The 22,888-nt window shown below is 62.7% G+C and overlaps 1 protein-coding gene across 8 annotated transcripts in view; it reads left to right on the top strand.

The window, feature by feature from the left end:
* The window catches only part of DOT1L (DOT1 like histone lysine methyltransferase), a 64,843-nt gene that overhangs the window by 33,999 nt on the left and 7,956 nt on the right, over positions 1-22,888 (top strand). For 7 of the 8 annotated variants that reach the window (XM_028126078.2, XM_028126074.2, XM_028126076.2 and 4 more), the window contains 18 exons: positions 5,203-5,258; positions 7,410-7,489; positions 10,963-11,031; positions 11,772-11,878; positions 12,351-12,392; positions 13,238-13,348; positions 13,445-13,679; positions 14,177-14,290; positions 14,923-15,014; positions 15,405-15,506; positions 15,933-16,070; positions 16,774-16,899; positions 18,144-18,628; positions 18,819-18,954; positions 19,261-19,407; positions 20,482-20,596; positions 21,579-22,153; positions 22,469-22,671. In XM_028126078.2, the coding sequence (XP_027981879.1) occupies positions 5,203-5,258; positions 7,410-7,489; positions 10,963-11,031; positions 11,772-11,878; positions 12,351-12,392; positions 13,238-13,348; positions 13,445-13,679; positions 14,177-14,290; positions 14,923-15,014; positions 15,405-15,506; positions 15,933-16,070; positions 16,774-16,899; positions 18,144-18,628; positions 18,819-18,954; positions 19,261-19,407; positions 20,482-20,596; positions 21,579-22,153; positions 22,469-22,671 (2,933 nt within the window). The remainder of the gene's footprint in view (positions 1-5,202; positions 5,259-7,409; positions 7,490-10,962; positions 11,032-11,771; positions 11,879-12,350; positions 12,393-13,237; positions 13,349-13,444; positions 13,680-14,176; positions 14,291-14,922; positions 15,015-15,404; positions 15,507-15,932; positions 16,071-16,773; positions 16,900-18,143; positions 18,629-18,818; positions 18,955-19,260; positions 19,408-20,481; positions 20,597-21,578; positions 22,154-22,468; positions 22,672-22,888) is intronic. The other variant, XM_088018396.1, reaches the window with a different exon arrangement.

The raw sequence follows: 22,888 nt of genomic DNA, 5'->3' as shown, positions 1-22,888 counted from the left end.
TGTAAGGACAGCACCTGGATCCTTTCCTTTGCACTTGGAGGCCCAGCCGTTTCAGCCCCGTGGTTGCAGGCTCTGCCCTTGCTCCTCTTGTCTGTCTGTTTGCTCCCGCAGCAGCCCACACCATCTATGTCACCATGGCTCTGTAGCGAGTCTTCACTCAGGCAGCGTCCGCCCGTCCTCTGGCCTGGCTCTTCTCCTTCCACGCTGTGTCGGCCACGCTGGGGCTTTCACCTCTCCAGATAAACTGTGGAGTCAGCGTAGAGTCAGTCTGTGGGCGTCCACCTCAGAGCTCGCGGTGGGCTGGGTTCGGGGTGCCACTGAATCTGCACAGCAGCTCGGGAAGAACTGCCGTCTGGACAGTAGCGCAGCTTCCTGCCTCTGGCGCGGCCCGCCTCTCCCTCACCGAGTTTGCCTCTTGTAGATCTTGTACATCTTGTAGATCTTGAAGTCTGTCTGTCTTGGTGTCTGTGTAAACGGTATTGTCTTTTTAATTTTAAATTCCACTTGTCCATTTCTGGTTTTACAGGAAAGCAATTGACGTTTGTCTGTTGCATATCAACATACGATAATACCTTTACCTTAGAATGTTGCTGTAATGTTTTATCGGCTCCAGGTTGTTTGTTTTTCCGAATTCCTTCAAATTTTCTGCATAGATGATCGTGTCACCTGTGAACAGAGGCGGTTTTAGGTCTTCCTTCCCAAGCTGTGTATGTTTTATTTTTCTTGTCTTACCGCACGAGCCAGCGTAACAGTAGGTATGTATGGTCTGCTGCCCAAAAGCAGTGGTGAAAGGGGCGCCGTGGCCTTGTTCCTGAGCTCACTGAGAAAGGTTTGACTTTCTCACCATGGAGGCGATGGGAGCCGTAGGTATTTTCTGGGTGTTCCTTAGCAAGTGGACACAGTGTCCCTCTGTTCTTATTTTGGGAATCTTCATCTTGAATGGGTTGGAGTTTGTTAAATGCCTTCCCTGCATGTGTTGATGCGCTCCTGGGATCTCTCTCTGGCCTGTTGACGTGGCAAGCACAGGTGTCCAGCTGGCCTTCCAGGTGAGTCCCGCCCGGTCGTGGTGCGCGGTGGCTTTCACACGGTGTTGGATTTCCGCTCCGCACCGGGTTGTTGAGAGTGTTTGCGCCCGCGTCCACGAGAGATCCCAGCCTGTGGCTCTCCTTCCTCGCAGCATCTTCGGGTGTGCGGTGATGCCGGCCCCGTGGGGAGAGGCGCTGCACCCTCTGCTTCTGTTCTGTGTTCCTGGAGCCAGGATGTGCACGGGCAGAGTGGGACCTGGCTTCTCTTCCCTGTGTCTTGCTGCAGTTTCTTCTGAAAGTCTCTGCGCCCCCGTCTGAGGCTCCCTGGGGTCTGCCGTTCGGGCTGAGCGTGCGGGGAGTCCAGTGGGTTTCCATTTCCAGGAACTTCTTCCTGTGCGGTCCCCACATCTGCTTTTATGCTGACTGCATTCCTAAATGGACTTCCTAAAACACAGGTTTTCGTGTTTTAAACCACCTCTTGTTTCTGGTGAGAAAGCCCCAGCCCATGGTGTAGGAGTGGTGTTGCCGCATTTCTCAGAAACGGCCCCTGTTGCTCCAGGCACGGCTTCCAGGACGCTGTTTGTAGCCTGGTTTTAGCTTCTGGCAGCTCCTCTCGGCTGGGGTGAGGGGCAGTGGTGAGGCTGGGGGCGCTGCTCGCTCACTTCTCCTTCCGCCGTGCTCCTTCCTTCTCTTGTCTCCATCCGGGGTCAGTGGTCAGCATGCGGGGAGGGGCTCCCCACGTGGAAACCGTCTCATTCCTTGGGTCTCGTGTTGGGCAGAGTGCTCACTGGCCCCGCCTCAGCCCCTGCGAGGTGGCTGCGAATAGAATTTGGCTCAAAGGACACTTGGGCACGACCTTGGCAGGGGTGTGTGGAAGGAGTGGGCAGCAGGCTGTGCCTCTGCTGTTCTGTTGTCTGTTTCCAGAGGGCTCCGGCAGGGTGTGGTGAGCGTGTGCTGACTGATGAGCACCCACATTTGGCGGGAACTTGCGTCCTGGATCTCGTGAGGCCTTCCCAGCAGCTTTCTGTCGCTTTGACCAGGCGTCCTCACTGGCGGACGGAGTCCTGCTCTTGTTACTTAAGATCCAAAGAGGAAACAGAGCCAACAGGAGTCTAAAAATAGCCCATGTGCTTTTCCAAGCCCCAGAGCCTGCTTGTGCAGGCCAAGGACCCCATGTGGCCGCCGCCTCCCTGTCCTGCAGCCCAGCGGTGCCCGGGTGCCGAACCTACCTACCCACCCCCATGCCTCCTCCTGTCAGAGCCCCGTTCCCTCCTTCCACTGGGCTTCTGCTTGCCGGGCTGTCTCAGCTCAAGGTACCCCCTCCGCCTGGGAGACACTCTGTCCAGCTCCCCACCCAGGCCCCCGGAGTCCCCACAACACAGTAGCCGTGCTGTTCACGATGAGCCCCGTCGGGTGGGCCTGGCATACAGCGGGCCTCGAACATCAAGAGCGTGTTACCTTGGGTGGCTATGGCCTCATGGAGGTGCCACGTGGGGGCGGCGCCAGGGTGTCTGTGGACCAGCCTGTGCTGAGGCACTTCTTGCACTCAGGGGCAGGGGCCTCTCTCTCCAGGACATGTGCAGGGCCTCCCCCTGAGCACCTGCCACCCCTCCAGCTTTGCCCACGTCAGGATGGTGCCTCTGTGGCCCTTGGGGTGGCTGGGCCACATCAGCCGGGGCCCCGTACATCTCAGAAGCACTGGCCCACCTCCCCTCTGGTCTTGGGCAAGGTTGGGTCACCGGCAGGCGGGTGCTGCCAAGAGACAGGGCCAGGGGGTTCGGCCAAGCTGGACTGCGTCTGTGGACTTGGGGCTGCTCCTGGGCAGGTTCGCCGAGGGCCAGGGTGTGCCCGTGGGTGGCGCTTGCGCACCTGACTGTGGGTGGGGCCAACCTCGGTCTCTTCATTCTCAGTCGCTGTGCTCTTTTCCCCTGACTGGAGAGCGTGTGTGTTCCATGCTGGGGGGGGGGGGGGCGGCTCCAGGACCACCTATGTGGCGAGCTGGGGCGGCCTGGGGGTGGGGCTGCACCTGGGTCCGCGTGCGGACCAGTGGTGTCTGTGGCATGCGTGGTCGTGGGCACTGAAAGCCTCTGCACCTGTACGTGCCTAGGGCCTTTTCTGCGTCTTCCCGTTTCTCTGATTTTTCTGTACTTGAAGGTCTCTGACACTGGGGCCGCTCACGGGGTCCCTGGGCAGGCACAGGAAGGCCACGCACGTCTTTCTGGCCGCTGTTAACTTGGGTGCTCCGGCCTCAGCAGCACAGCTGACGCAGCCAGTCCCTTCGCTCAGAGGGTCCCAGCTTGCCCATGCAGAGCAGAGCTGCTGCGGGGCCTGGATGGGGGAGCTGCCGGGAGAGGGAGGCCACATGGAGAAGTGCCTGATAGCATCCGTGTCCGGCCCAGGCCCAGGTGCGGGGATGTGCCAGGAGGACCCCCAGGGCTCAGCAGATGGTCGACCCCACGGCTGTGGTTTATACAGAGAGGATAGGAAGCCAGATGAGCTCAGGGCAGGGGTGGGGACACCAGGCGCGAGCTTCCAGAGTCCTCTCCCGGGGTGTCCCACAGGACACGCTCAGCTCCCGCCAAACGAGACAGGACCGCGCATGTGAGGTGTGGTCTCCAGGGGGCCGGCAGAGACCCAGCGCCTGATTCTCTGCGGGGGTCGGTCTCGCGGGCCCCTCTGCCCGGCTTGGGCCCGGACCCCAGACTCCGGGAGGGGAGCAGGTGCTCAGCCCGAGCCTCGTGTCTGCACAGACGGTCCAGGGACCCGAGCCCCTCAGCAGTGAGGGTGGTGGGAGCCCGGAGTCCGGTTCCAGATGCCGCCGAGGGCCAGCCTTGGGAGCCCGCCTCTGGGGAGGGAAGTCTCAGGCCCGCCGCGCAAGCTTTCTCTCGCAGCACCAGTAAGACTGTGGACTCAAGTCATTCCTGAGGCCTGGCAGGGCTGTCCTCGGGAGTGTGGCAGATTCAGAAAGCTCCACAGGTTGGAGAGGATTCAGAGATAGGACAGCTGGGATGTGGGCAGCCCCCCACAGTGCCTGAGAGTGTTCAGGTAGACCTCCCCCTCTCCCCACCGCCCGCACCCTGCGTGGTCACGTCACATACACCGCATGATACCCTGGGTGGTCTCTGTGCGTGCGCTGGAGGGCGTAGGATCGGATCCTGGCCTGGCACACGACCTCTGCACTGGGTCAGCAGTGCTTACTGGACTGTCTCTGCTCAGGGTGTTCTGTCCTTTTCTGAGCAACAGCAGGCCGAGTGCCCCAGTGGGCTCCTGCCGTCTTCCTGAGGAGAGTGGGGGTTCTTGTCACTTCGCGGCATCTGTAGGGGTGCCGGTGAGGACAGTCTCCCCCCTCCTTACCCCCCCGGCCCCCACGAGCCCCCTTCCCGTCCGTGGATGAGCCTGTTCCGGACGTGTCACCCACGTGGACTCACACCCTGTGTGGCCTTCCGTGTCTGGTTCCCTCCCTGAGCGTCGTGGGCTCGGGGTCCTTCCCCGGGGTGCGCGTGTGGGCGCCTGGCTCCTGTTCTTGGCAGGGGGATGCTCCTGTGCGTGGGGGACATGCTGCTGGGCATTTTAGATGGTCTCCATTGTTGGCTCTTCTGAATCCTGCTGCCGAGACCTCGTGTGCACAGGTTTTGTGGGGATGTATGCTCTTGCTTTTCCTTGGCCTACACTGAGGCCTGGTGTGTTAGCATTTTTGAAGAACGATAGACTTGTTGGTTTGCTGAATGCCACAGCTCAGACGTCTCGGTCACTAAGAACCGGGTACACAGATAGCAGGCATTGAAGGCGCGGACGGGGCTGCTGTCAGGTGAGGGCGCGGGAGACCGGGCTCGGCCGCTGTGCCTGCACTTCTGTGGTACAGAAAGCAAGCCTGGCCTTCGCCGCAGGCCGGGCCGGCGCTCTCCCCCAGCAGTGCTGTGTGCCCGGGGCGCCTCCCAAGGGCACGACCCCTGTTCTGCGCTATAGCTGTGGCTGGCCGGCCCACGTTCTGTCCAGAACCGCCAGCAGGCTGGGAACCACGCGTGGACATGCCCCGGAGCCGCCACTGCCTCGGTTTTATGTCGTCCCCACTTCCGTGACAGCGCTCATTTCATCTCCTCTCCGCGGGCGGGCGGGCAGGGCGCGAAGCTGGGTGAGGCCTCCTGAGTCAGCTTCCCTCCTGTTGTCTTCCTTTCAGCTGGAAAGAGGCGACTTCCTCTCGGAAGAGTGGAGAGAGCGGATTGCCAACACAAGGTAGGGCCTGGCCGGGCGGGGGCGCCCCAGGGGAGGGTGCTGGACATGGGGTCAGCTGTGGTGCACCTGGGAGAGGTGGCTGGCGAACTCCTTCTCTCCCCGTCCCTCGCCTGTAGCGAGCAGGTGGTCCGGGAGCCAGACCCAGGGCCCCAGGGCCCCAGGGCAGTCCCCCGGCTACCCGTCAGGAAGGGCCCTTTCCAGCTGTCTCGGCCCTGCGCTCAGAGTGCAGGTCCTTGCTGTGTCTGCACCTCCCCCAGCCGGGTGTGGGGGCAGGGCTGTTTCTCTGCACCTACCATGGGGTGGCATCTTGTCCCATGCATCTGGGGTGCTGCAGTTTTGCCCGCCTCTTCCTCTGGACCCGCTCTGGGCCCGGAGCTGGTCTGCAGCCCTTTCCCTGACCTCAGTTTGGGGGTGTGGCAGTCAGCTGGAGACTGCTGGAAGCCCGGGGGTCCGAGAGGCGTTGCACACCCCAGAGCCATCTTCCTGGGGAGAAGTCATTCTTGCTGACGGTGGCCCACTGTCTCAGAGGACCTTGCCATGTGGCCTCTCCCTGTCTTTCCTTCAGGCGCATACTGCCAGTAGCCCCATAGTCCCCACCCACTCCTGGGGGCAGGTAGAAACTGGGCACTGCTCTTTCCAGAGCATCTCCCTTTGTGGCTGTCCCTCGAGAAGTCCTCATCTGAGTTGGGTCCACTCTGCTCTCCCTACTGGCCAGGTCTTCCCCCTTTCCCTGAGAGACTCCTGCTGAGCCCGTGGGCGTCCCCATCCGTGGGGGTCTGGGGGCTCTCCAGTGCCGGCCAGCAGCATCTGGGCCAAGGTGTCTCATCTTGTGGTCACCCTGGCGATGTGAGAGCTCACGGGGAGGGCACTGTCCCCCGGGCCTCGTCTGCCCCTCGTCCTGCAGGCAGAGTGGGAACAGGCCTTGGTGATGGGAGAGCATCCCCTTGACGACCTCCCGGGTGCTCTGCTTCCTGGCAGGGGTGTCCCCTCCCCTCCCAGCCCCCCCTTCTTATTAGGGACTTCCATCTCTGCTTCGGACTCCTCGTGCATGACATGGGAGGGGCAGCTGCCTTCGGAGCACCCTTCTTCCATCAGAGCCATCCCCAGGGCCTTTGCTGGCTCACGTCGTGCCTTCCCAGGCTCCGTTCCCGAGTAGGGACTGGGACAGGCCAGCCTCGCTCTCTGTGGGAGTTGTTTCCGCCTGGCTGTCTCGTCAGGGCTCCGTCCCTTGGCTCCCAAGGACGCCTGCGCCTCAGCCTAAAGCCTCCTGTCCTCATCTTTGTGGTGCGGTGGGGCAGGGAGAGTGCACTGGGCGTGGTCCGTGTCTTTAATGATTCTTCCCTGCTGCTCTGTCCACTGGGCATCTGGCGTCTGTTCTCGCTCTGGTCAGGTCACCCGTGACTGTTCTGTTTCCTGGTTGCTATGACGGCTTCCAGAGTCTCGATTTTAGACTGTCGAGACTCCAAACAAGCAGCGAGGGGATGGCCATCAGCGCAGTTTGTTTTCTGTCCCTTTCAAGACAGGACGTAAACCCTCTGTCCACAGTTCTGCCCCCTGGCCCAGGTCTTATCTGGAGGCACTTATGTGGGAGAGAAGAGCTGCACAGCCGGGTCGGGAGCTGTTTCACCTGTGGGTCTTGAGATGACTCAGCTGACGGCTGTGTGGAGAGCGTAGCCATTCAGAGAGTGCCTCGAGTGGGCATGAGCTGGGCCCGGGCGGGCGGGCAGGGCTGCATCTCCGCGCGCCCAGAGTGGGGCAGCAGCCTCCCCAGCTGCCCCGGTTGGCGTGTTCGGACCCAGGCTCCTGGGTCGTCCGGTGCCAGAGCGCATGGGAGGAAGAAGGGCTGTGCCTCTGGTCCTGCAGGTCCTCAGGCGGCTCCCTTTCAAATGCGGCCTGATGGGGTCCTCCCTCCTCTGTCCCCAGGTGACCTTTGTGCCGTCCACATCCCCACCCCAGGGACCTCCCGGGGGCAGGCGGGGACCACGCACCCACCAATGCAGCTGGCTTGTCCCTTGGGCCCCGCGCCCCCGGGTCCCGTCCCCGGGCTGGGGGATCTGATGGTGGAGGAGGCGGTAGGCGTGGTGTGCACTGGAACTCTACACGTGTGGAAATGGAACCTTCATTTTACTCAACTGGAATATTATTTTGCAGTGTTATATTTGTGAATAATTTTGCCTTTGGTCCTGAGGTGGATCACCAGCTGAAGGAGCGGTTTGCGAACATGAAGGAAGGTAATGTACCCCGCCCCGCCATCCTGCCCTGTCGTGGTCAGCATGTGCTCCTGGCGCCCGAGACCCGGTCGGGTCTGTCTGTAGCTCCGGCACTGGTCGCAGGGCCTGGGGCCCTTGTAAGTGCTGACAGCCCTCCACGTGCGGGCTGGGCGGAAGGCCTCAGGGCCGGGGCTCCGCTGACGGCGGTTCTGCCCTCTGCTTGCGGGCCGAGCGCCTCCCGGCTCAGCATGCGCGGTGGGGCCACCTAGGCCTCCCGCAGGCCGGAACTGCCAGTGGGCCCGAGGGACCTGGGGTGGGTGGCCAGATTAACAAGCGGGCTGCAGGCCGTTCAGTCACACTCAGGTTCCCTGGAGACAGCGAATAACGTCTCAGTACAGGCTCATACTGAGGGATCACTCACGGTGTACCTGAAATTCAGGCTCGATCGGCGTCCTTGTTCCATCTGGTGACCCTAACCTGGGGGCAGTGAGGCCACTGGGGTCATCCAGACGGGTTTCTTGGCTTTTTCTGGGTTTTTCCTGTGTTTGGGCCCCTCTCAGCCTGGGCAGAGCTGCCGCTGCCGCCTTCATCTGCCTTCCTGTCCCTGGTTGGGGGAGGGAAGGCCCCTTGGCTTCGTGAGTCTCGGACTTGCAGCAGAGCTGCTGGGCACAGCTGTGGGGAGGTCTTGGAAGGAGCTCGAAAGCTGTGCTCTCATTCCCCAGCTGGGCTGTTGCCCTGGGAGTCGGTTGGCATTTAGGTAGGATTGCGTTTTCCTTGTGCTTGTGGAGGCTTCTAGATTTGGAATTGTGTGGGTGGTTTTGTAGAGTGAGGTCCTGTACTGTATCTGGCCTGAACCTTCTAGGGAAAAGTTTGTTTTCTGAATCTTGGCAAGCTGAGACTAGGGGCCGGCGCGCTGGGGTGCAGCCTCTTGGCTGACCTTGCAACCTGGCCCAGCAAGCTGCTCCTTCCCAGGAGCACTCTGCTGTCCCTGGCTGCTCCCGCAGCCTGTGGCGCACCTGAGGATGGCCGTCCTGAGTGGTGGCCTCGAGAATCCCTCTGCACCAGAAGTGTGTGTGCCGTGGGGCCCCGTGTCCCGCTCCCACAGCCACCCTGCCGGTGCTGGACGAAGGAAGGTGCACCCTCAGGCGCCAGGCAGCGCAGCTTAGTGTCTCTTCTCCCTTTGCTGTGCCCGAAGCCCTCGTGCACTTGGAATGTCAGGCAGAGAAGACCATCCAGTCTAGAACCTTCTGAGTAGGTGGGAGTGAACTAGTTTCACTTGAACACCGATTCAGGCCTTTGTAACTGCAGCGGATTGCAGCGTGTGTGCTCTGACTCAGAGCACAGGAGAGCCCAGCGAGCTCCTGGAGGGAAGATAGAAACATCACCTTCTTGCAGGTGCCGGTCACTCTGGGCGCTGTCTGGGGCGCAGGGGCCGGGCTGCGGTGGGTCCTCCTGTCTCTCCCATGACGAGGGCCATGTTGACTGGTTGTTTGCTCCCCTCGGTCTGCACCCTCATGCCTCTTGCTTGTGTGTCCTCACTGAGCCAAGAGTCAAGGTTCTGGCTGTTTCATTTTTCATTTTCTCCACGTGGAGAAAGCCTCGGGACAGTGGGGGGCCCTTTGTCTGGCTGAGCTCGGTGTAGCACTGAATCCGGTCCTTGGTCATAGCTCACCGTGTTTCAGGATCGAGATGAACCCACTGCTTGTGGGTCAAGTCCTCCAGCCAAGGGCTCAGACCCCAGTCTGTGGACTCCCCTTCTCCCAAACGCCCGGGGTGAAAGGTCGCCAGGCTCTGGGTCTGCTGCTGCCGTCCTCATTAGAGCTCTGCCTTGGGTGCCCGTCCTTCTTGGGTCCTCCTGGCATGAATGTGGCTGGACTCCCTGGTCCCCAGGGTGACATGCCCTGTTGGAGGAGTGGGCCATGGGCTGTGGCCCTACTGTGGGCATCGGCCCGTCTGGGCCCTGTGCTCAGGGGCCTGAACGGGAAGCCTCGGGAAGTGCCCTCGTCCTTGACCAGTCACTGCATCTCCTAACACAAGTGCTAAAGATGCTGGGGTTTTCTAGGCTCCGAGATGGCCTGGAGGTGGCCTTGGTGCTCCTAACCCAGGAGAGCCCAGCACAGATGCAGGTGGTTACCAGCTGCGTTTGGCACTGACAGCTGGGTGGTGTGCGTGCAGGTCTGTGTGCAGGGGAGCATGCGCACGCGGCCCGGGTTGCTCCTGATCATTGTGTAGGAGTGAACAGTGGCTGTCCCAGGGCACCAAGCCACGCACCAGTCCCAGGACAGAACGGAGGGCCCCTCCACCTGTCGCTCTCCTGCCGCCCGCCCAAGGGCCCACCTTCTGGCCGGCTCGTCCTGGGCCAGGGCACAGGGGGGCTTTTGCTGGAGCAGGGTTCCTCCGTGTTTATTGATGACGCCTGCTGGGTGTCCGGGCTCATCGTGGCGTGGGGTGTCGCTGCTCTGGTCCCTCCCTCATGGTGTCCTGTGGGCGGGCTTGGGGGACCTGATAGGGTGGGACTGCGCAACGAGCCCTGCAGTCCCCAGCCGCCTGACCTGTTGTCCTGTAGTGACGCGCCCTCAGGGGCCCCTCGCAGCTCCCATTGCCCTTGCCGTGTGGGCCGTGCGGGGTGGTGCATTCCTAGCTGGAGCACGTGGGGGACCCCAGGGTGTACCCCACTCAGCACCACGCTCCTCAGAGGCACTCCGGTTTGCAGGTGCCCCACGGGACTCTGTTCAGCCTCTGGCTGCTGAGATCTTTGATGGGACTCCATGGGCCCTAACCCTGGCTGCCACCTGACCTTGCACCTGGCCTGGCCCAGCGCTGGGCCCATCACCTGCTCCTGCCGGGGATGGCTCTTGGGACGCGGGCTGGGTGGCTGGGTGCTCCTCAGGACGGGGGCGCCCCGGCCGGCAGGTGTGTTTCTTTTCCATTTGGCTCTTTCTTTCTCCTACCAAGAAGTATGGCTTCTGAGAGCGTGCACCTACCCATCTGCAGTGTTTCCTACAGCGCGTGCTGGGAGCTCCCTCACGAGCCTCCCTCTGCGCGTCTTTTCCTCCTCAGAGCTTGGCACGCGGAACCGCTGCTGTCAGCGTGGCCGGCCCGACCGGCGGTCCGGTGGTGGGGCTTCAGGGTTGGCGTTGGCCACTCGGACTCACTTGTGACTGTGGGACTCGTCTGCACGAGTAGCGAGACGGCGGAGGGGGCGCGTGTCCTCACCGATGGTGTCCGTCCCGTGCCAGTGTGACCCCAGCTGGGAGCTCTGTGGGGCAGCACCGTGGGGCCCAGAGCACGTCTGTCCACGAGGGCTACTCGGGGGACAGACTTCCACGGGGAAGGTGTCTCCTGGTTTTGCTCTGACTTGTGGGAGGCACGTGGGACTCAGCCGCGCCGCTGTCCCCGTGGCGGCTCCTTCCCCCGCCCCACGCTGTTTCCTTCCGTTTGCGTGTGTGTAGCTGCCCCCCCACGAGGGGCAGTAACTGGTGTTTGTGTTTCAGGCGGCAGAATCGTGTCCTCGAAGCCCTTTGCGCCTCTGAACTTCAGAATAAACAGCAGAAACTTGAGTGGTAAGAAACTCTCGCTGCTGAATTATTAACATACATGATTTTAAGCATCTGACGTGTGTCAATGTGGGGCCTGTCCCCCTGGTGCTACTCACGTCAGGGCAGGTCATTCTCTGCGGGGGTGTCCCGGGCACTGGGGGGGTTTCAGCAGCACGCCTGGCCCCACCCCCTCGGTGTCAGGAGCACCCCCAGTCCTGACCACCACAGACGTCCACACACGTGGCCCTGTGTCCTCTGCGGGCAGGGTGGCCCGGCATGGACCTCGGAGGGACAGGTTTGCCGAGCGCTTCGCATCCCTGTTGTGATTGGCCTGAGCAGGCGGTGGTTGCCTGTCCCTGTGCAGGGAGGGCTGGTGGCAGAGGGCCCGCGGCAGGAGCTCAGCCGGGCCCCTGGGCCGGGCCGCATGGCCCTCGGGGGCTCGTGACTTCTCGGGTGCTGCTGGGAGTTCCTGTCGCCACATTGATTTTAAGTCGTCCTCCAAATGCTTTCCGATGTCACCCGCCCCGCTCGGACAAGCCCATCGGCATAGCCGTGTGCACGCCTCTCCGACACCGCTTCCCCGACCCAGCGGCGTGCTGGCGGGCGGTTGGGGTGGTGAGGGACTGCAGTTCTGCCCCTTCCTGCCTCACCTGGGTCTCTCGTGGGGGGAGGGAGCCACTGAGATGCGAAGCGGCACAGGGGGCCCTGCCCACTCACCCCCTGGGTGCAGGAGGGGCCCTAAGCGTGGCCTCTTGTATACACAGACATTGGCACCATCATGCGCGTTGTGGAGCTCTCCCCGCTGAAAGGCTCGGTGTCCTGGACGGGGAAGCCGGTCTCCTACTACCTGCACACCATCGACCGCACCATAGTGAGTGCCCCACGTGGCGGGGGGGGGGGGGTGGTGGCGCGCTGTCCAGCCAGCCCTCAGCACGGATGGGAGTGGGTCAGGAGGCTGGGGGCCCCTGGTCTGTCCTGCCTTCTTTGTCCTCAGCCCTCGTGTGGGGCAGACCTTGTCCCAGAGGACTCGTGGAACAGCGGCTCTGCCTTGGTGTCAGAGGCCTCCCAGAAACCCGGATTCTTGGCCAGGCCCGCCGCGAGGCTGCCGGCTCCATGTGCGATGGCGCCGCAGGGTCTGCACGGGCCCGCACAGTGGGATCCTTGAGCCTCGCGGGTCCCCGGGCAGGACCGTGTCCCCTGCCGGCCGGCCGGCCGGGAGCCACCCTGCCATGCTCTGCGCGTGCCTGGTGTCCGCGTGCGTGGGCTATTGCTTTCACCCCAACAGGGCTCGGTCGGGACGGACTTCTGAGACTTTGCCTTGTTTTTTCTCTTTGCATTTTCAGCTTGAAAACTATTTTTCTAGTCTGAAAAATCCAAAACTCAGGGTAAGTGTGTGTTTTTTCTTTGCCTTCATGACACATGTGCGCTGCTGGTGGAGGGTGTGCCAGTGCAGGTGGCCATGCGGAATGGGGCTGACCTGAGTGACGGGGACCTAGGGGCCCACACCTGCCTTGTCTTCAACAGCCTCCATGGCCACAACTCTTAGGCACGTTTTTGGGAAATGGGTTGAATGAGTCTCTGAAATGGGATTTGGTGATCCGGTGAGCTGTGCCGAAGTACGGGATGGCGAACAGCCCTTGTGCTGTCCTGACCCGAGTCCCCAGGCCTGAGGCCCGGGGCGCGGAGGGGCTGGGATGCTCTGAGTTGCTGTGCACGGGGAGCCGGGACCTGGGCTCCCGCGTCCCTCCCGCTGCCCGCTCCGGCACTCCGTCCCCCACCCTCACAGCCACTTCAGACAAGTATCCAAGCAAGAGAGGCCCCCCCAGAGATGGCCAGCTCTGGCCACCTGGGGTCCCGTGTCCTTCGTACTGTGTGTAGGGGCACTCGGGTCGTAACGTGCTGAGCAGCGCCCTCACCCCCTGGAGCTGGCCGGCGCCGTCCTTCCTCTTACCGCGGTGTGGGCTCACCGAGGAGGACAGCGCTCTAGCACGCGCCAGCCCCTCGGTGTGGGGAGGCACGCCACCAGCAGGGGGGAGATGACCATCAGGCGGCTTCTCCCGCCCCAGCCCCAGGGTCCTGCGCTGTCCACGGTTGGAGGGCCGCCTGCTTTCTGACAGAGGACGGGGGTGTGCATGCGCGCATGCGCTCTTGGGCTCCTCCGCACTCTGCGGCCTGGCCTGTGCCGGACAGCAGGGCCAGGCTGCGGACACAGCCGGCGCTTGCTTTCCAGGAGGAGCAGGAAGCGGCCCGGCGCCGGCAGCAGCGAGACAACAAGAGCACCACGGCCACTCCCACCAAGCTGCCCGAGAGCAAGGCTGCTGTGCCCGCGGACACCCCGATGGTGAGCGCTCACCCCGCGTCCCCGCAGAGGGAGGCTCACGGGGCTGGATGGGCCTGCCGGTGCTCCCTTGACATCCCCCACCCCCCTGTCTGCTAGGATTCCGGGGCCGAGGAAGAAAAAGCTGGGGCGACCACCATCAAAAAGCCGTCCCCCTCCAAAGCCCGGAAGAAGAAGCTGAACAAGAAGGGGCGGAAGATGGCCGGCCGGAAGCGCGGGCGTCCCAAGAAGATGAGCACTGCGAACCCGGAGCGTAAGCCCAAGAAGAGCCAAACTGCACTGGACCTCCTGCATGCCCAGGCCGCGTCGCAGACGGCAGCGCCCTCGCCGCAGGGTGAGCCAGCCGCGTGCGGGGCCCCGTGGGCGTGCAGTCTGCCGGTCCCGGCGCACCCCTTGCTGCTCTTCCTTGGTACGGCGGATGGGGGTCCCTCTCCTGTGCCCTGTGGCAGTGAGGGGGCAGAGCCCGCTGGGACAGCGCCTCATGCTGAGTGGCTGAGTGCTCACGTTTCAGACCCTACTGGGGGCACGCTGGGGCATCCTCGCACCTGTCTGCACTTGGCTGGGCTCCCTGAGAGCGAGCCCCAATGGGGGCCTTGCCATCATCCTGCCACCCCAGGCTCTGATGAAGGACCGCACAGAGGGGACACGGCTCCCGGGCATTTCTTAGATCACACGGGGATTCGAGTCTGCTTCTCAGAGTGCCGAGACGCGCCGTCTGGTCCTGTGTTCAGTCTCTGTGTCAACAAGCTGGCCGGTTCCCTGAAGCAGACTTGCGGGAGCCTCCGGGACACCAGCCTGCTGCTGATGTGTGGCCGCTCTGTCTCCCTGCAGATGCGTACAAGTCACCTCATAGCCCGTTTTATCAGCTACCTCCCAGTGTGCAGCGGCACCCCCCCGACCAGCTGCTGCTGGCACCCACCCCGCCCGCACTGCAGAAGCTGCTAGGTGAGCCGCACCCAGACCTCGCAGGCTCTGCTCTCCCGGCGGGCTTCTCCAGCAAGCCCCCATGCTGCCACTGTCAGCTGGGCCCACGTGCTCGTCTGCAGGCGGGCTTCTGCCCCGGGGCACATGGGGTCAGGACTGGGGTGCTGCCGGCATGGAGGGGGTGGGGCCGGGGAGGCTGCGGCGTCTCCTCAGCGCCCGGGACACCCCCAGAGAACCACCTGGCCCGTGTGCACTGCATGGGGTTGGGAAGGCCGTGTTGGGGGTGAGCTTGGCCCCCGGTGTTGCTGAGCTGAGTGCGTACGTCCTCACGCTGCTGGGATAGATCGAGCGGCTGCTTATCCCTAAAAATTGGGTGAAAGAAATCCCTTTTCACATTTTGGTAGCTGTCAGTTTTCTCAATTCAACGTCAGTAACATGTGCTTCTTAAGAACACGGGCGGATTTACTAACGGGAACCCACATGGTGTTGGAGGGAAGAAGACATGGGGTGGTGGTGGCAGGTGCTGTGAGGGGCACCCAGGGTGGGGACCGAAGGCCCCCGGCATGTCGGCAGGTGGTGAGGCCCCCCTCTTCCTTCCTGCCGGCCTCAGTGGGCTCACATCTGCGCTAAACTGTGTACTTGACCCCTTGTAGAATCCTTCAAGATTCAGTACTTGCAGTTCTTGGCATACACCAAGACAGCCCAGTACAAGGCCAGCTTGCAGCAGCTGCTGGACCAGGAGAAGGTGAGCCCTGCCCTGTGCCCCCACCTCTCGTCCCCCAGAAGGTGCCTTGGCCCTAGGAGAAGCAGCAGGCTCCTCTCAGGCCCGCGCATTGTCCCTGCTGGCTCCAGAAGGGCCACGGGGTCTCGCTGCTCACCACGGGGTCACGTTCTTTTTTTTAAAGATTTTATTTATTTATTTGACAGAGAGAGACACAGCGAGAGCGGGAACGCAGGCAGGGGGAGTGGGAGAGGGAGAAGCAGCAGGGTCACGTTCTTAACCGGAGAGAACGGCTGAGGGTTGTTGGCCTTCTGGGCCGGGGCATGTCCAGCTGAGCAGCCCCCCTTCAGGCCCTTTGTGGGAAGGGACGTGGTGGGGACAGGGCCTTGCCGTCACCACGCTCCATCCCCCCAGGAGAAGAACGCCCGGTTGCTAGGTGCTGCGCAGCAGCTGTTCGGCCACTGCCAGGCCCAGAAAGAGGAGATCAAGAGGCTCTTCCAGCAGAAACTGGATGAGGTAGGAGTGCTGGAGACCACACCTGCCACCCCGGGCTCACTGGCCCAGCGAACAGCCCCAAGTGCAGGATTTAGGTGGGTGGGGGCAGGAGCAGGGTGCAGGCCCCAGTGCTGAGATCTGGAAGGACCTTCTCCTTTCCAGTGCTTTGACACTTTACGTCTTCTGACAGAGGGATGTAGAATGTGTGTAGTCGGCTGCTGGCTTGGGTTCATGCCCTGGGGGTCAGCCCCTCGTTCCTTCTCTGGGTCACTGTAGTTCCTCTCTCTGACTGCCATCGGCCGCCGCCCCAGCCCTCCCTGTACTGCCCCCAAATGGCCCCCAGCCCCAGTCCCAGGCGGCTTGGGCCCGCTGAGGCTTCCCCCTGCCCTTTGCCTGCCATTCTGCGCTCCTGCGTGAAAGCCCACCTCTGCTGTCATGTGTCCCCAGCTGGGTGTGAAGGCGCTGACCTACAACGACCTGATCCAGGCACAGAAGGAGATTTCGGCTCACAACCAGCAGCTGAGGGAACAGACGGAGCAGCTGCAGAAGGACAACAGGGAGCTGAGAAGCCAGAGCCTACAGCTGGTGGGCCCCTGGGAGAGGGTGGGCCTCCTCAGTGGCTGGGCATGCAGGTTGTGGTTCTGGTGTGGGCCCTGGACAGGATGAGAGGGTGCTCACCAGGGCGCAGGCATCCTTGTCGAGCACGCACTTCCCAGGAACCCCTAGTCTGCAGCGGGACATGGTCGTGCATTCTTTTCCTGGGCTGTCAGAGCACGTCGGAACTAGTGGGGCCCACGACCCTCGAAAGGCCTTCACTAAACGGGGCTTTCCAGGTGGCCCAGGCTTCGATATCCTTCTGCTACCCCACAGCCGCATGCTGGTCTCCTTAACCAGCCCTTGGGCCAGGGTGCAGATCTCTTGGACCTCACTTTCCTGGGGACCAGGGCACGCTTGCTGGGCATGCACGGGCGTCACTTCTAACGGGGCCTCCCAGTCTCATCCTGCGGGCACCCTCGCTGTGCTTCCTGTGGGTGTTCTTGGAGGGGAACCCTGGTCTCTTCCCTGGCTGCCTCCTCAGCCAGACCTTCTCTTAGCAGGTTCCATTCTCCGGGCACACAGGCGCTCGGAGGCACCTGCCCAGACATCTGCTGTGTCTCCCCACAGAGCCCAGTGTCTGCTCTCCACTGGGCGGACAGCTGCCCACCCCATTCTCCCCACAGCTGTGCATGCTCCAGAGCAGGGGTCTGCCCAGCTGGGGCTCACGACCGTAACCTCCCTGTCCCCACAGCTCAAGGCTCGGTGTGAGGAGCTGAAGCTGGACTGGTCCACGCTGTCCCTGGAGAACTTGCTGAAGGAGAAGCAGGCCCTGAGGACCCAGATCTCTGAGAAGCAGAGGCACTGCCTGGAGCTGCAGGTGGGGGCTGGGGCCGTGGGGGGCTTCCATGGCAGCGCCATTAGCTGTTCCCCCCCCGGAGCTGTCCTGCTCCCAAGGACGGGGTTCGTTGTGGTGTTGCAGTAACAGCCTGGATATCCTGGACATCCCTGTCTCTGGTCCTCAAAGGGGAGCGAGGGGCTTAGCATCTGAGTGGCCCCACTTGCTCCCAGAGTGTCTTGGGCTCCGTTCAAAACCTAGGATTTCCCCAGTGCCCCTTACTGAGTCATTTGTGAAGCTGCCCATGAGGAGCCCGGTGCTTGCGCGGGAAACTGTAATAGCTTGCAGCTTTTGCCAAGGTCCGCTGGAATCTCGAGGTTTCCCGGAGCTGGCTGACCAGGTGTGTAGCCTTCCGGGCACGGCAGGACCACAGCAGGGTGTGCGGCCATCGTTGGCGTCTGGAAGCTCCGTTTGCAAGGCTATGGCCTCCTGTGGAGTTGGCGTCTCCCCAGCCTGGCTTCACCGTGAAGCCCTCCTGGTCACCAGGCTCTCGGGGTTTTTCGGGTGTTTTCTTGTTACAAAATGACACTACCATGAATTGTTCTGCACCGAAGACTCACATTAAGGATATTTCTTAAAGACCTACTCTCCAAAAGTGGGTCTGTGAGTGGTTTCCGCTCCCGGGATCCGGGGCCAAGCTACTTTCTGAAGGGTTGTGGCCCAGGTGAGCCTCTCACAAAGGAGAGGCTTGCTGCCCTCGTTAACAGAGCCAGGGCTCGCTTCTGCGCTCATGTCTGTGAGGAGCCATTTGGGTGCTGATTCCTCCGTGGAATAAAGGCACGTTCATTATCGGCAAAGCACAAACAAAGCAGACAAACCAAAGAGAAAGTGCCTCGCGCCCCGAGCGCCAGTGCCAGGGTTTCTCGGGGACGGTTAATACGTGGTCTCCTTTGGTGCAGATGGGGTCACTGCGCCCCGTTCCCTTCCCCCGACTGCACGTTGGCAGAACAGCTCTTGAGACTAGCTGTTCTGTCCATTGTCCCCAGCGCTTCCCACCCTGTGCTGGGCGGTTGGGTGCTCTGGCTTCCCCGTCACACACAAAGCTGGTCTACATCCTTGCAGCCACTCTAGGTGTGCATCCACCGCGCTTTCCTGGGATGGTCCCTTGGCTGGGTTGCTGGGTGCCGGCGGGGGGGGGGGGGGCCGGCCTGCCCTTGGGCACTTGGCAGAGGTGTGAGCGGGCCTCTGCACGGAGCAACAGGCCTGACCCTCCCCTCGCCTGACAGATCAGCATTGTGGAACTGGAGAAGAGCCAGCGGCAGCAGGAGCTCCTGCAGCTCAAGTCTTGCGTGCCGCCGGATGACGCCCTGTCTGCGCACCTGCGCGGGAAAGGAGCCCTGGGCCGGGAGCTGGAGGCTGACCCCGGCCGGCTGCATCTGGACCTGGACTGCTCCAAGTTCTCCCTGTCCCACTTGAACAGCGCAAGCCCAGAACTCTCCATGAACGGCCACGCAGCTAGCTATGAGGTGTGCGGCGCGCTGAGCCGGCCCTCGTCCAAGCAGAACACCCCCCAGTACCTGGCCTCCCCCCTGGACCAGGAAGTCATACCCTGCACCCCCAGCCACAGCAGCCGGCCGAGGCTCGAGAAGATGTCGGGCCTGGCGTTGCCCGACTACACCCGGCTCTCCCCGGCCAAGCTGGTGCTGAGGCGGCACCTGAGCCAGGACCACGTGGCCAGTGGAAAGACGGCGGCCAATGAGCTACACCCGCGGTGAGTCTGCACTTGGAGCTCGCGAGCCCCGCCCTGGCGCCCGTGGGCCACCTTGTGGTCTTCTGAGTGAGTGCTCCGTTCTTTGGAAGAGATTCGGGATGTTTGCTAGGCCTGGGCCACCAGCTCTAGATGCAAACCCATGGCTGTAGCCGCTCCCCAGAGAAGTAACCAGGGATGTGTCTTGTCCCAGAGCTGAGCACGCCAAGGAGAACGGCCTTCCATACCAGAGCCCTGGCATTGCAAACGGCATCAAGCTGAGCCCTCAGGACCCTCGACCCTCGTCCCCCATGGCCTTACAGATGACAGGGGAGAGGGGCGGCGAGAAGGTGTGAGCAGGGCCCAGGCTGTGGGGGGTGCGCAGTGGGTGTCCTGAGCCAGGCCTGGGATGTGGTGCTGCAGCAGAGCTCCTGTGAGGGCCCATTGCCCGTAGGAACAGGAAGGAGAGAGTCCGTGGGCAAGTAATGGGTGTGGGGGCCCTGGAATTTCAGGAGGCGGAGTGTGGCAGAGACGGGTGGGTGTCACAGGACGAGGGACCGCCTCCGGTGCTGGGAGGGTCCCCATGGCCTTCAGGGGTTGCTGGGGGCCTGGCGTTACTGGTCAGCAGGAGCGAGTCTGGTCTGGTGTGTGTGCAGGGTGTGAAGGAGCGCGCCTATGCCAGCACTGGGGAGGCCATCACCAGCTTGCCCGTCAGCATCCCGCTCAGCACCGTGCAGCCGAGCAAGCTGCCCGTCAGCATCCCTCTGGCCAGTGTGGTGCTGCCCAGCCGTGCCGAGAAAGTGGTGAGTGGACGCCAGCCAGGGAAGGTGCCGGCCACCTCGGGTGACTGGCCCAGGCCCTCGGGCTCCAGCAGTGTGGTATTCCTGCAGCGCGTGGGTAGGCAGAGAAGGGTATTGTCTTGTTTTTTCCCTGCAAGACCTAGTCACTTTTTGTTAGTTTGCATGCTGATAAGTTCGGAGCATACCGCAACGCCCCAAGACAGACAGAACCCCGAAGTGCAGAGTTTGTTACAGTAATATTTTCCCATTTTGATCTCAGATCTGTTTTTGTGGAAGGTGGTGTGTGCAGGTGGGGAGGGAGTCAAAGTCTGGATTCGGTACAAGCACGAAGCCCATCTCCCTTCGTCCTGCCTCGCACATGTGCACCCGTGAATGGCGCGTCTTGTGTGACGCGGGCTTGGCTTTGCTTTAGTTGAGAGATGATTCACATCCAATCCCCCCCGGCTACAGTGCATGGTCTAGTGTAGTGGCATTTAGTACATTCAGAGTTGTGCAGCCACATCTGTGTGTCCACAGATACATTCACACGCGTGCACTCACACCCCGTGTGGCCTCCTGTGTCTGGTTCCCTCCCTGAGCGTTGTGGGCTCGGGGTCCGTCCCCTGCTGAGTGACTTGCGCATGGACAGACCACATCATGTTTATCTGTTCATCTGAGGGTGGACATTTGTTGTTGCCGCCTTTAGCCGTTAGGAATCACGCTGCTGTGAATGCACGTGAGCAGATTTTGTGGGGGTGGGTATCTTCACCCCACTCCACGCAGGAGTGGAATCACTGTTTGGATCATAGCTGTAGCCTCTTAACAACCGTCCCTACTCCCTTCATCCCCAGCCTGACGTTTGCTGTAGCCAGAACAGTCCTTTGGGACCCGAGTCAGACATCTGCCCCTCACCTCGTCAGAACCTTCTGAGGGCTACCCATAGTGCTCAAACCCTGAGCAGGTCATTTCCCCTTCTGTGCGCCGGCTCTCACGTGCCTGCCGTTCTCCCTACCCCAGGCCCTTTGCACATCCTGTGGCTTATGTCCGGGACTCCCTCCAGTCCTGGCTCAGCTGACAGCGTGTACTTTCTCTCCACAGAGAAGCACCCCCAGCCCTGTGCCGCAGACCCGAGAGTCCTCGTCCACACTTGAAAAGCAGATGGGCACTAATGCCCACGGCGCTGGAAGCAAAGGCCTCACCCCAGCTCCTGCAGGTCAGAGTGCTCCTCTTGCTCCTGGGTCCCTGCCCCTGGCCCTTCCCCCAGGGCCCAGCCCTCCCCAGCCTCTGCTACTGCTGCTGGAAGGAGGAGGGCCCGGACAGGCTGGGCATGTGAGGACCCCACGTCTGCCAGGCCAGGCTCTGAGCCGGCTCCCCTCCTACCGGCCACAGGGTCTGAGCTGCATCAGGGCCATTGGCATGCAGCACAACGAGCCCTGGGGGTTGGGAGCTCTAGGCTCGGCCTTGGCACATCTCAGGAGCTTTTGGCCGTTTCATCCCAACGTTCAGCCCGGGCGCTGTGCCCCACCTGGTTGGTGGCATCCTTGTGGAGCTGCCCGGTTTCTAGCTGGGCTCTGACTCTCCTTCAGAGACTTCTGATGGTTGCTGGCAGAGGCCCCTGCAAACTTTCCATACAGGGCCAGGCGGCACATGGTGCCTCGCTGGCATCGGGTCTCTGTCCCAGCTGTTCAGCCCCGTGGCGTGGGTGTGCCAGTGACGGTGTCTGGGTGGGCGGCGTGTGCCAGTGAAAGTCCTTACACCAGCCGTTGGCCAGACTGCCAGGCCCAGGGACTAGTCGTTCGTGTGCCGACCCTGTGTTAACCCAGGGAGGGCAGGTCCTGCTTCTGGTGTCTGGCACACCATTTCATCTGGGGCAGGGAGGGCTTGATGGCAGGTGGCGTGAGAAGGCCATGGACCTTAGTGAGCCTCCGTGGGGGGAGGGGGTTGGCCAGGCCCACCTGGGGTTGTCGGGTTCCAGCACCGGCACTCATCTTACACCCAGAAGCCAGACGGAGCCACGTGCCTGCCTGGCCGCCCAGGAGCCCCCAGGGCTGGCACAGCCGTGCCCGGTCGCTGGTGCCTGTTTCCGGTACTCGAGGGAAGCACATGGAAGGCGGGTTCCCAAGTGTGGAGCTTGCTCACCAGCTGCACCCCAGGCAGTGGCGTCCCCCACTGAGAAACCCCGTCCTTCCTGGCAGGCTTCTACGCGGGCTCAGTGGCTGTCAGTGGGGCCCTGGCAGGCAGCCCGGCCCCCCTCGCTCCCGGAGCCGAGCCCGGCACCTTCGATGAGGTCTCGGGCTCAGGAAGCCTGTTCGCCAGCATGGGGTCCTGCTCCACCCCGCAGCACCCACCCCTGCTGCCGCAGTCCCGCGGCTCCGGTGCAGCCTCGCCTGCCCATCCGCTCTGCACCAGCCCCCGGCTCAGCAGTGCTGCCCAGGGCCCGCTCCCCGAGGCCAGCAAAGGGGACCTTCCTTCCGAGGCCGGCTTTTCAGACCCTGAGGGCGAAGCCAAGAGGAGGATCGTCTTTACCATCTCGGCTGGCGGCAGTGCCAAACAGTCGCCTCCCGGCAAACCGAGCCCTCTGCCCACGGGCGCCCGTGGGGACAGTGGCCAGGGCCATGGGCCAGACAGCCGCAAGCGGGGCAGGAGGAAGCGGGCGGCAGCTGGGACCCCCAGCCTGAGCTCCGGCGTGTCGCCCAAGCGTCGGGCTCTGCCGTCCGTTGCCGGCCTCTTCACACAGTCTTCAGGGTCCCCGCTGAACCTCAACTCTATGGTAAGGCCAGCCAGGGCCGGCTGGGGGGCAGAGCCGCAGCGGGGAGGGCATGCTGGCTCCCCTGGCCCACACAGGTGCCTGCACGTGGCATCTCGCATTCCCAGCCTGGCCAAGATGGTAGGGCGCCAGGAGCACAGGCAGCAGGCCGGCGCCACGGGCCACCTCCCTCTGAGGGCAGCAGGCCGGCTTTGCCTTTCCGCAGCGGTCTGAGATCCAGGGCGGGTCTGGGTGGGAGGGACCCAAGCGGAGTCCTTGGGTGTCGGTGCTTGGGGAGCCTGTTGACAGGCTTGTGCTGTGTCTGTGCTGGTCCCTCAGGTCAGCAACATTAACCAGCCTTTGGAAATCACGGCCATCTCGTCCCCCGAGAGCCTGAAGAGCTCCCCTGTCCCTTACCAGGACAACGACCAGCCGCCCGTTCTCAAGAAGGAGAAGCCGTTGAGCCAGACCAATGGGGCCCACTACTCCCCACTGACCTCAGACGAGGAGCAGGGCTCTGAGGATGAGCCAGGCAGCGCCAGGCGAGTGGGGCCAGGCGGGGTGGGCCAGGGGCATCCACGGGCGGGGCTTCTGGGAGGAGAGGTGCTCGTGATGAGGTCGCCCTCCCAGGGCAGGGCCTGGGCGAAGGACAGGCAGTGTCCAGCTACCGTTAGTTGGTGGGTGCAGGGGCCCTGACCGTGGCTGCTTCCCCCCTGGGGCCCCTCAGCTGCTGTCCGCAGCCCCACAGAGCGGCAGTGC

The sequence above is a fragment of the Eumetopias jubatus genome, unplaced genomic scaffold (genome assembly GCF_037043125.1).
Source record: "Eumetopias jubatus isolate StellerSeaLion01/CBP00866 unplaced genomic scaffold, mEumJub1_p1.0 scaffold_1, whole genome shotgun sequence".
In the NCBI taxonomy this organism is placed as follows: domain Eukaryota; kingdom Metazoa; phylum Chordata; class Mammalia; order Carnivora; family Otariidae; genus Eumetopias; species Eumetopias jubatus.
The sequence above is the reverse complement of the archived record's forward strand: the minus strand, read 5'-3'. Positions and strand labels throughout refer to the sequence as shown.